General features: G+C 44.8%; 1 protein-coding gene across 3 annotated transcripts in view; it reads left to right on the forward strand.

The window, feature by feature from the left end:
• The first annotated feature begins 4,184 nt into the window (after positions 1-4,184).
• Positions 4,185-12,612, forward strand: part of SH3PXD2A (SH3 and PX domains 2A) — a 249,334-nt gene continuing 240,906 nt past the window's right edge. For 2 of the 3 annotated variants that reach the window (XM_036264873.1, XM_036264875.1), the window contains exon 1: positions 4,185-4,552. Coding sequence is in view for 1 of the 3 variants with exons in the window: in XM_036264874.1 (XP_036120767.1) it covers positions 4,560-4,622 (63 nt within the window). In the remaining 2 variants the exon portion in view is untranslated. Of the gene's footprint in view, positions 4,623-12,612 lie in introns of all 3 variants that reach the window. The other variant, XM_036264874.1, reaches the window with a different exon arrangement.

Raw genomic sequence — 12,612 nt, forward strand, 5'->3', positions numbered from 1 at the left:
CATGAAGAGAGGATTTGTGAAGACCACATAAGAGCCCTAGTTAATTTTAGATGGAGACAGTAAAGTGGTGTCTCATTAATTCAGACTGATTTGGTGAAAGGTTTATGTAAATTAGCAGAAAATCTGGGTTTGAAACAGTGCTATTTTATTACTCTTGGTCCACCAAGTGTTCTGTATTACATCTGAATTACCATGAGGAAACAAGTTTGCTGCTCTTAGGGAACCTGCTGTAATGAATAAGAAGTATCTTAATTATATATCATTATTATTCTATATCATTTAATTATGTATCATTTATTATTAATAGTGATTTATAAGTACTTGAGCTTTAAGAAATTTGAAAACATGTCCACACAAAAACTTGTGCGTGAATGTTTGCAGCAGTATTATTTCTAATCACCAAAAAGTGGAAACAACCCAAATGTCCATCAGCTGATGAATGGATAAAAACGAATGTGGTACATACATACAAGGGAACATTATTCAGCCACGAAAAGGAATGAAATACTGATATACCTTGAAAACACTATGCTAAGTAAAAGAAGCCAGACGGATACAAAAGGCCACATATTGTATGGTTCCATTTGTATGAAATGTCTAAAATAGGCAAATCCATAGAGATAAAAAATAGATTGTGGTTACCATGGCATGGGGGGAGGAGAGGGTGGGTGGTATAGGAGGTCTTTTGGGGATGATGGAAATGTTGTGGAATTAGTGGTAATGTTTGCACAACGCTGTGAGTATACGCAAAACCGCCGAAGTGTGGGTTAGGCTGGGATTCCTCACAGCGTGGGGGCCAGGTTTCAGGGGCAGGTACCCAAGAGAGCACAACCCAGACAAAGGTTGGATGGCCATCTTGTGCACGGCCCCAGAAGCCACACACTGTCACTTCATGGCATTTTAATTGTTGAGACTGTCACAGAGTTCCAAGTTCCAGAGAAGGGGAATAAACCTCCTCCTGACGGGGAGTAACAAGGTTCTAAAAGGCCATGTAGAATTGACGATATTGTTCTGGCCATTTTTGGAAAATACAGTCTCACAGATATCTTTCAACTCAATATACATAAGCCTCATTTAAAAAAAACAAAAACAAAAAAACAACCTTCTAAAATAAAAAATTATAAAGAAGGGGTGGGAATGATCTATCATTTCCCAGGTCTCTGTATTTTTGTTGTTGTTGTTATTTAGATTATATGTATATTGCCAGGAAAAGAACTGTTAATAATATTCTATTCCTCCCAGAAAATATGTCAACATTTTACATTCACTTGCTTTTTAATTTAATACTAATCTTAGAGTCGTTGGTTTTCACTTCAGCATACAAGATTGACCTTATTCTTTTAAATGGTTGCATAATTCCATTGTATGGCTGTCCCTTAATGTTTTTAACCAGTCCCTTATTGAGAAACATTTAATTGGTTTCTAGTTTGTTGCTATTGCAACCAAGTCTGCAGGAAACATCCTTGTACATGTTTGTTTTCTTGGCATACATTTCTGAATATATTTGTGTGATACATTTCTAGCCATGCAACTGGTAGGAGAAAGCATGGGCATTAAAACATTTGAGTAGACATTGAGAAATTACCCACGGAAAAGACTGATTCATTTTGTTTTTCTATCAATGATTTATAAATCTACTGTTTGCCCACAAGCTCACCCACACTTTGTATTACCAAGAGTTTTCATCACTGTCCATCTGATAGGTAAGAACAATTTCTGGGTTTTGTTTGCATTTATATTTCTTAAGGTATGAGTGGTGTTGAGCTTTAGCTCATGGGCAACCGTTAGACAGACATGGTTCTCACCTGGACATTAGCCATTACTGGCAGCAGAAGCTCAGGGCAGCCAGGGTCATTTGTTTTAGCAGTGGTATCAGCTATAGAATCAGCCCGGAGGCCAGTGGGCCTGCTGAGGTCCTAGGTAATACAAAGCTGGAATAAACATCCTGAAGCCCAGTTTGCTACTTCAAGTGGTGACATGCCTGCCCAAAAGTTATCTATAACAATACATAAGGCAACAATCTTTTAAAAACCAGTCACCATATTGTCGACTCAGACCTCTCAAAACCAGATGACATTCAGTGCTTGTTCAGTGACTCTGTCCCCAGTCAGATTAATGTGGAAAAAGTAAAGTTGTGTTTAAGAAAGTGCTGAGTGCCCTGGCCGGTTTGGCCCAGTGGTTGGAGCATCAGCCCAAGGACCAAAGAGTCTTGGGTTCAATTCCAGTCAAGGGCACGTTCCTCAGTTGTGATTCGGTCCCTGGCCCTGGTTGGGGTTGTGTGGGAGGCAATCAATGTGTCTCTCACATTGATGTTTCTCTCTCTCTCTCCTTCCCATTTTATCTAAAGATAAATGGAAGAATATCTTCGGGTGAGGATTTAAAAAAAAGTGCTAAGTAAGTGGAGAAGATAATTTTAGTAACAAAAATGGTCTTAATGCTGTTAGCACTTTAATCGACATAGCCTAATTATAATAAGGCTATGCTCACATTCTCACCCTTGACTGTTTTGTGTATTTAATTGGGGCACACGGCAACACCCCTTTTGATCATCTTCTTGGCAAGAAATTGCTTCCTCTGGGAGAAGGGTTTGGTTGTTGTTGTTTTTTCTGAAGATAATCAGTGAATGGAGGAAATAAAGCAGGAGTGAGGACAAAGTATCCTTCTATTTTTTTAGCTACTTTACAGCTACCATGTACTTTTCTTAAAACTTTGTATTTATTGATTTTAGAGGAAAAGAGAGAGAGAGAGAGAGAAATATCGATTTGCTCTTTCACTTATTTATACATTCACTGGTTGATTCTTGTATGTGCCCTGACTAGGAATCAAATGCACAACTTCGGTATATAGGGATGATGCTCCAACCAACTGAGCTGCCTGGCCTGTGCCAAGCTACCGTGTATTTATTTATTTATTTATTTATTTTCTTATATCCTCAGCAGCCAGTTAATTGGCTGCTGCTTGTTCAAGTCTTTTTTTTGGTACATGCCCTTAGTGGGAACCGAACCCAGGGGGCCAGGGCCTACCATGTACTTTAGAGCAAAGTAATGTCTGTTTCATAAGCTGTGATGTGTGGCAAAATTAAATTGTGTGATGTACTGATTTGTGAACGATTATTCAACTATAAGTTAGGTGGAAGGATAATATATCAAACTATTAGCATGGAGGGTTTTTTTAATCTGTATTTTATTTCTTCTTTTGGAGCAAGAAGCCAGCCTTGCCTCAGGGAGGTTTGGCTTGGAGGCCAGATGCATAAGTTGTTTGTGCAGACAAGCTGGCTCACAGTTTCTGGAAGCCTGAGCCTGCACCGGGAGGGGATGGAGATGAGTGGGCTCTGGGCACTGCAGAATGGAATGTGCTCCCTAACGTGCCCGGGGCAGGTGGCAGGCGGCTGGGCCTCTGTGGAGAGGCTTGTGGTGTTTCTCCAGTGACGTATAACCTTAGCCGAGGATTCCCAGCTTCAGCCCACATTCCCAAGCCTTGAATGGAAGCTTCCTCCAGCCTCCTCTGAAGGGACACTCTGGGGACATCAGCAGAAGTCTTGGTCTCAGGAGAGGAATGGCCTCATCCCATTTTCCAGGCACCACAGAACCTCCTGGACTTTCACACGTCTCCAGAGGGGGAGAGCCTGCCCCAGCCCACTATTGTTATACTGCCAGCCTGGAAGACAAGGTCTCCAAGCCACGGTAACTTAAAATAGGGAGAAAAAGCCCTGGCCGGTTTGGCTCAGCGGTTAGAGCGTCGGCCTGCGGTCCTGAGAGACCCGGGTTCGGTTCCCGCTAAGGGCATGTACCTCGGTTGTGGTTTGTCCCCGGCCCTGGTCGGTTGTGCGAGTGGCAGCCACTCGATGTGTCCCTTTCACATCGATGTTTCTCTCTCTCTCTCTCTGTTCCTCTCTCTCCCCCCCCACTCTACCTGAACAAAAAATGGAAAAATGTCCTCGGGTGAGGATAAAAAAAAAAAAAAAAAAGGGAGAAAAACAATGAATATGACAAGTCTCTCCCATGTGAGTTTTGGGAGTAAGATTCATATCACACTACTATTAGAATAAATTCAAAGTGAATCTTGAAACAAGGTCACGTTGCATTCCAGAATATTCTCTTGAGTGGGAGAGAAAGGGACGAGGCCTCAGCGCTGTTCCAAGGAAGTTGCTTACGACCCTCCAGGGGAGCTTCCTGCCTGTGAAAACCCCCTGAGCCACTGCAGAAACCACTGGAAATCACCACCTCCAAGGTGGGGGAGACAGTAGTGATAAGAGCTTGTTTCCTCAGTGAGGTCCCCCTTATCACGGGCCGCATATGTCATCCTGTCTCACGTTCACCGAACATGCTGACCAGCTAGGGGCAACCTGTGAATACAGGCGACTTAGCAAATAGAATCTAACTCAGAGGAGGGCCCCAGATCACCGGAGCAATGAGCCTTCTTCCAACATGAAGAAGCTTGGAAAGGCCTCACTCAGCCAACTGCCAGCCCAGCCCAGCGCCTGGGGAAGAGTCAGAAGCTGCCTGCCCTGTGGTTTCTGTCCTGTCCAGACTTGCCTTGACCTTGGTGGCGGGTAAGAAATGGAAACTTCGCTCCTGGGAATGACAGCTGGCTTGGGAACGCTGGTGTCAGCACTGCCCGGGGTGAGCTATCAGCACAAGCAGACACCCTGTTGGGGTGAGCCCAAGAGCAGGGAGTGATCTGCTATTTCTGTTCATTTGTTGCATTCCCAGGTGACCAGGAAAGCTGGGCAGTGGGTAGGTCCTGAACCTATAGACGGCTGAGTTCTGGTTATGTTTCCACAGGGCTGGAGACGACCGAGGTTCACTGTCCCCAGGTGTTTCCTTCAAGTTTGTCCACACGACAGTTCACCTGGAAATCTGTGTCCAGCGGCAGACACATAGTGGTGCTTAGATACTGTGTCAGGCCCTGCTGGTGTGGCTCAGTGGTTGAGCGTCGACCCATGCACCAAGAGGTCGCCAGTTTGATTCCCAGTCAGGGCACATGCCCAGGTTGTGGGCCTGATCCCCAGTGGGGGGCATGCAGGAGGCGGCCAGTCCATATTCTTTCTCATCGATGTTTCTACCTCTCTCCCTCTCTCCCTTCCGCTCTCTCTAAAATCAATGAAGGAAAAGAAATTTTTAAATAAAAAATAACAAAACTATGTCAGTGGAAGAGCAGTGCACTTAGTGAGTGCCAACTGCATGCAAGGCATCATGCCAGGGATAGAGGGGCATGCTGAGATAGCACCACCCCTGTCTTCGGGGAACTTTCAGTCCTGCCTACATGATTTATGACCCATGGATGCAACTGTGTCTTGTCTGACCCTCAGAATTTTAAAATTTTATAGCAACATAAAAAAATTGGCTACCGTCTGTATAACAGAAAGGTACCGGTGTATGTGTATGTGACAGTATGTCTGTGTCTGAAAGGGTACAGAAGAAACTGGTAAAGGGGGGCCTCTTCAGATCCGGAATTGGGGCCAGGAATGGGTGGGAAACTTATTGCAATGTTTTATAACTTTTTTAATGTGTAAAATGAAATAACTAAAAATAAACAAACAGAAAGGGATGTGGGAATTCATATAAAACAGATTTCTGGCTTTTCTTGACAACTCAAAATCCAGGCAGAACTGGGAACATGTCGTCTGGAAACCTCTTGTGGTGGGAGGAGGGGCAGCATGAAGGGACCTGAAGCTGAGAGCTGGCGTCAGGTTTAACTGTGGGCAAGACTGTCCCAGCAGCAGAGGAGGGGCAGTGCCCGAGGCGCGTGCAGGGCAGGGCCAGGCAATCTGATGCGGGAACGCAGCGCAGGGCAGTGAGAGCCTGCACCACCGCTGTGGCAGGGGACAGAGGTCACCTTGATGAAATGGAACAGAGCTGGGTCACCAAGGTAGAGGGGAAGGCCAGGGACACGCCCAGGTTCTGCCGGACTGACCCAGGGAAGGCGACAGGAGTTGGGGACGAACAGAAGGGAAGGGGCGCTGCCAGGTGTGCGGGCCTTCTGAACCGGAGGTTGGAGATGCCGAGGCAGCTCCCTCTGCGGGCAGCTGGCGTCTCCCCGGTCCGGGCGCCGGTAGTTCCCGGAGAAAGTGGCCTCTGGGACAGCTGGAACTTTGCACAGAGAAACTTAATGTTTGTGGCTTAAAAGGCAAAGAAGCACCAACTGAAAGTAGTCGAAATCATCTTCCTTTAGGGGATGGATTTTCTTGGGTCTGTGGGAATCTCTTACAGCTTTATTAGTCACCACTAAAGCCCTTTTTGGGTTACAAAGCTGCCAGCAGGGTGCTGTTCCTGAGGGTTACCTTGAGCCACAGCCCCAAACAGCAACCCTGCGTCAACAAGCCAGCTGCCTGGCAACACCCCGCCCAAAGGGAGGGGCGGCGCCCTACCCCCGAGGCTTGAGGCAGGCGGTGAGGGAAGCAGCCTGGAGCCTCAGTGATTCTCCTTCCCCGAGATGAGCAGTTTGAGGTCTTTCACAAGGACAGAAACAGGTCATCCCTGGAAGGGGGAAAGTTGGGTATTAACTGCCCCTACTCCTTCAACAGCGGCCATGACAATATGTGATCACTTTTGCTACTTGAATCACAGTTGAAAACATTTTCCCTTTGAAACTACCAATTTAGTAATGCTGTAGACTCAGACTTAATCCATGATGTAAGAAAGATATCGACACCCAGCCAGTGTAGCTCAGTGGTTGAGCATCGACCCATGCACTAAGAGGTTGCCGGTTCGATTCCTGGTCAGGACACGTGCCCAGGTTGTGGGCCCGATCCTCAGTCGGGGCATGCAGGAGGCGGCCAATTGATGTTTCTATTTCTCCCTCTCACTTCCTCTCTCTCTAAAATCAATAAAGAAAAAAAAAGAGAGATTGAAAATAAAATTACACTGACATGAAGTACTTGATAATATTAATGATCATTGAACAGTTAGGCATGGGTCACTCAGCAGACTTAAATCTTCACATAAACACAAATAGGCAGATCCTATTATCATTCCCACTTTACAGATAGACAAATTGAGGCTGAGACTAACTTGCCCGAGAGCATGCAGCTGGTAAACGGAAAAGCCGGGTTTGTACCCATTGAGATTAACCACTAGGCCTTATTGTTTTCAGGATCAGAGAAGCCCATTCTCTGGTAGTTCTGCATTGTGAAGCCATCACAGTGTGTCTTCAAATTTGGGTTGATGTATAAACATTACTTTTTCTAGAGCTGAGGCTGAGAATGCCCCTTCTAGTGATAAAGGTCGTATGGGACTCTGGGCTGAGTGGGAGGGTGACATCACACCCCTGGCAAGGAGGGAGCAACTCTTTTTCAAGCATGCGGAAGAGCTGGGTCAGGGCAGCAAGTGTGTCTACCTACACGGCACATGGTCCCAGGGAGCCAAGAGAGGGGTTTAGCGACCTCCAAGGGGTTTGCTTTGGCCCATGCAGAGTGGGTCTTCTCAGGCTTTGTTGTTTGTTGGTTTTGTTTGTTTGTTTGTTTTTTAATATTAAAGATGTTTATAAAATATTTCAAACAAAAAAAATAAAGCAGAACACCTAGATTCCACTGAGAAGAGACAGCTGTTAATATTTTCCCATATGTGCTTCAGTTCTATCTCTTTAAAAAAACAATGTTAGGCCCTGGGCGGTTTGGCTCAGCGGTTAGAGCATCGGCCTGTGGTCCAGAGAGACCTAGGTTCAGTTCCCACTAAGGGCACATACCTTGGTTGCAGTTTGTCCCTGCCCTGGTTGGGTGGTGCGGGTGGCAACCACTTGATGTGTCCCTTTCACGTCAATGTTTCTCTCTCTCTCTCTCCCTCCTACTCTATCTGAGCAAAAAATGAAAAAATGTCCTCGGGTGAGGATTAAAAAATAATAACAATAAAATAAAAAAACAATGTTAGAGATACAGGTGAAGCCAACCCTATTCCTGCCCTGCCTCTGCCCCGACAGGTAACAGGTATCATGAGGGAATGTGTGTCATTCCCATACATATTTTTTACTGTGGCATAACCTACAAGTAGTAAACCGTATAAGTCTTAATTGTACAGCTTGATACATTTTTATACATGTATACTCCCTGTATAGATCAAGAACATGTTCAGGACCTCAGGGGCTCCTTTGCCTCACATTTCAAAAATAAATGGATGGAGTTGCCAACATTTAAAAGTTGAAGAATCTAGCCCTGGCCGGTTTGGCTCAGCGGTTAGACCGTCGTCGGCCTGCAGTCCAGAGAGACCCGGGTTCGGTTCCTGCTAAGGGCGCGTACCTCGGTTGCAGTTTGTCCCCGGCCCTGGTCAGTTGTGCGGGTGGCAGCCACTCGATGTGTTCCTTTCACATAGATGTTTCTCTCTCTCTCTGTTCCCCGCTCTCTCCCACTCTACCTGAACAAAAAATGGAAAAATGTCCTCGGGTGAGGATAAAAATAAAAAAAAAGTTGAAGAATCTAGAGATTTAATGTAAAAAATCAAATTTCTCGTTTCTTTTGAAATTTTGAAAAATCTGACCCCACAAAACACATGTTCTGGCTCAGAGGCAGAGTAGCAGCTTCCCATTTTAGACAAGGCATGAGCTCCCCGTTTTAGCTACTGCATCCTATTGTTATCTCCAGCTCGCTTCATTTGTTTACGTAACCTAGCCTGTGACGCATCCCCTGAAAAGGGCCACCATATTTATAATATTTCAAAAGTGCTGTAAATATAAAAAGGTTGAAAACAATCACCGTAGCCATTTTCAGGAAGGCAGAGTTTGAGAAGAAGTTTCCCCTTCCTCCTCCTGCTAGGTGATTTGGAAGCTGCTGCTAATGCCTTAAAACAAGGACCGGATTCTCCAGATCTTTGCCACTCCAAGTGTGGTCCTCGGCCCAGCAGCAGCATCTTGGAAGACGCTTATTAGAAATGCAACATCTCGGTTGCCTTCCCGGGCCTACTGTATTCGTCTGCTAGGGCTGCCATCTCAAAGCACCACAAGACTGAGTGGCATCAAGAACAGAAATTTATTTTCTCAAGATTTCCGGAGGCTTAAAGGCCAAGATCAAGGTGTCAGCAGGGTTGGTTTCTTCGGAAGCCTCTGTGCTGGGCTCATCGAGGGGCGTCTTCTCCCTGTGTCTCCACGTGATCTTTCCTCTTTGTCTGTGTTCCCTTCTTATAAGGAAACCGATCATACTGGATTCGGACCCACCTCACTGAGCTTATTTAAACTTACTTACCTCTTTAAAGACTCTATCTTCAAATACAGTCACATTTCTGAGGTATTAGGGACTAGATTTCAATATATGAATTATGAGGGGACATAACATCTACTAAATCAGGATTTACATTTTGACAAGATCCACAGGGGACTCGTGTGCACATTAAAGTCGGAAAAGTACCGCCAGTGCCTGCTTCCAGAGGTTAAAACACGAGTGGGTCTGTCTGGGAATGGGGCAGGGGAAAGGAGAAGAAGGCTGGAGTGATATTTGTTTGTTTTGTTTATCCTCACCCGAGGACATTTTTGCATTTATCTTCAGAGAGAGCGGGAGGGAGAGAAGGGGGAAGAGAGAGAGAGAAACATCGACGTGAGAGAGACACATTGACTGGTTGCCACCCACACAACCCCTACTGGGGCCAGGGACAAACTGCAACCAAGGTACGTGCCCTTAGCGGGAACCGAACCCAGGACTCTCTGGGGCCGACACTCTAACCACTGAGCCAAACCAGCCAGGGCTGGAGTGATATTTTTAGATAGACTTTCCATCCCATAAATCTGGTAGGGTGAGAATATGCTAAACTTGAGGTCAATTCCCTCTTGAGAGGGAGACCTGCTTCTCGATGAAGAGCAGGGACTCTCTGCCCTTGGAGAATGTGAGCAGGTAGGATGAATATGTGCGGCCTGATGAACCAAAGCTGATGTGAGCGACTCACAAGAGTTAAGAAGTGCAAAAACAGGTTGAAATACTGGACATGTGGCTCTTCTTAGCAAAGAGGTCATTTTCCTCTGGTCACTACCTGCGGACTTCCTTTATCAAGGTACAAGTTATGTTTCTGGTATACCCTGGAATGGGGTTCAGGAAGATACGACACTGTGTTCCTCCCAAATCTGCACAAGTTCATTTACCACCTCTGTCATAGGCCTAATGCTATGGTGACAGTTGCCATGGAGACAACTCCTATGATGGTTGAAGCTAATCTCAACCTTTACTGTCAATCATATGCTTTAACTAGAGATTTTTCTTTTTCTTTTTTTTTTTTTATCCTCACCCGAGGACATTTTTCCACTTTTTGTTCAGATAGAGCGGGAGGGAGAGAGAGAGAGAAACATCGATGTGAAGGGACACATCGAGTGGCTGCCACCCACACGACCAACCAGGGCCAGGGACAAACTGCAACCGAGGTACATGCCCCCAGCGGGACCCGAACCCGGGTCTCTCTGTACCACAGGCCGACGCTCCAACCTCTGAGCCAAAACGGCCAGGGCAAACTAGAGATTTTTCAAGCTGTTTACATAAAACTATAAGGTGCTTCCAGGATTTCACAAATATTCAAATTTCAAAAATATTATACATTTATTTTTTTTAATTACAAAGAAGACACTTGTGGGGGGATCAAACAGAATATCATATGAATATATACTAAAAAGTGAATTCTAAATTTTCATCTGACAGAGTAGTTTGTTTAAAGCTAATCCTTCCTACAATTAATAATGATATATCTTGGATACCCCCGCTCCTCCTCCCCCCAAAAAAACATCCTATTTGATGACACTGGAGAGCAGACAGTAAAGGAAGGGAACAACTCTGGGTGACTTCCACATTTCTATAGCTTTTCCCTAAGGCAGTCATTCTCAAACATTAGTGTATATTAGAATCTCTCAAAAGCTTGTTAAAATATAGATTGCTGGGCTCCACCCTCAGAGTTTCTGATTCACTATGTCTGGGTTGGAACCCCAAAGTTTGCATTTCTAACCAGTTTCCACGTGATGCTAATGCTACTGGTCCAAGGACCACACTTTGAGAGCCACTGTCAGCTTGCATAGTGTAGGGGTCATTGAGGGACTAAAGCCTGATGGTTCTGAGAAGGAGTTTGCAACTAGAGTGACTGGAAATTAAGAAAATTCTGGAAAGGAGAGGGTCACAGAGTGGGAAGCCCCCAAATATGTGTATAAATTCTTCTCAAATCATTGGCTGACTCTCAAAATGTACATGTCCAGGTGAGACTCCAAGGAGTCCAAGAGGAGAACAATAGATGATGGATGAAAGGGATTGAGCAGAGATTTCAGCAGTTGCCCATTACAGAGGAGACAGAATTTGGAGCTGAATTTCTCACCACATTTTAGGGGTTTAGTAAACAACTCTGGCTTTCGATATAAACCATGGAAGGCTCATAGTCTGAGAGTACATGACTGATTAAGTCATTCACCGTAGCACTACAGTTAAAACTAAAATAGACCTATCCTAACAAAACCTAAAAACAAGCTCTAAGTGATGTGTGTACCAGTAATTTCCCTACCTATTGCAAGAAAACACTTGTCAGGAAAGGATTACAGAGTCTCTAGAATATATTCACAGTGTTCACTACACAAAAATTACTAGATATGTGAAGAAAAAGAAAATGTGAACCATAATCAAGAGGTAAATCAGTCAATAGAAACAGACTCACAAATAACCCAGATGTCAGGATTTTCAGACAAGGACTTTAAATAACTTTGATACATATGTTACATATGTTAAAGATTCTATAGTAAATGATGCATATACTGAGTGAAGAGATAAGAAATATAGGCGAGATCTAGAAACTGTAAAAAAGAATCAAATGGAAATTGTAGAACTGAAAAACACAGTATCTGAAAAATTATCCTCCTGCTCCACATTCTCACTCCCATCCCAACTCTCTGCCCCAGAGTTAAACATCTATAGTAGGCCCTAGCCAATTTGGCTCAGCAATTAGAGCATCAGTATGTGGAGCAGAGAGTCCCTAGTTCGGTTCCCATTAAGGGCATGTACCTTGGTTGCAGTTTGTTCCCGGCCCCGGTTGGGGTCCTGTGGGTGGCAACTAGTTGATGTGTCTCTCTCACATTAATGTTTCTCTCTCTCTCTCTTCCTCCCTCTCTCCCTTCCATTCTATCTGAAGATAAATGCAAAGAATATCCTTGGGCGAGGATAAAAAAAATCTATAGTAGGATTCTTTGTTTATAAATGATAAAAACTTGACTCTAACTAGCTTATGGCAAGATGGTAAGGTAGAGGAAAGCCAACATAACCAAACTGTGGGGACAGACAGAGTGGAGCTGGTTTAGGACCGACTGGCCCTAGGCATTCCAATGCCATAAAGGTGCTCCTGTCACTAACCTCTCTCCTCTGAGAATTCACTGTATGCTCTCTCACTGTGAACAGGCTTCTCGGTGTGGTAACAGAGATGGCTGAGGTCAGTGCTGGGCTCAAAGCTTCATAGCTTCATAGCTCTGCGAGGAAAGAAGAGGTTCTCTTCCCATAGCACCAGTTGAAAAGGTCCAAGGTACGTCCTCTGATTAGTACAGTGTGAGTTATATTATCTCCTTGGACCAATCACAATCTCCAGGGTGTGAGGTAATATTAATGGCTTGGATCAGATTCCCAACTCCAACCAATCACTGTGGCCTGGGAGACAGTACTTTTTGGGAAGGAAATAGTTC

This window comes from Molossus molossus, unplaced genomic scaffold (genome assembly GCF_014108415.1).
Source record: "Molossus molossus isolate mMolMol1 unplaced genomic scaffold, mMolMol1.p scaffold_m16_p_17, whole genome shotgun sequence".
Classification (NCBI taxonomy): domain Eukaryota; kingdom Metazoa; phylum Chordata; class Mammalia; order Chiroptera; family Molossidae; genus Molossus; species Molossus molossus.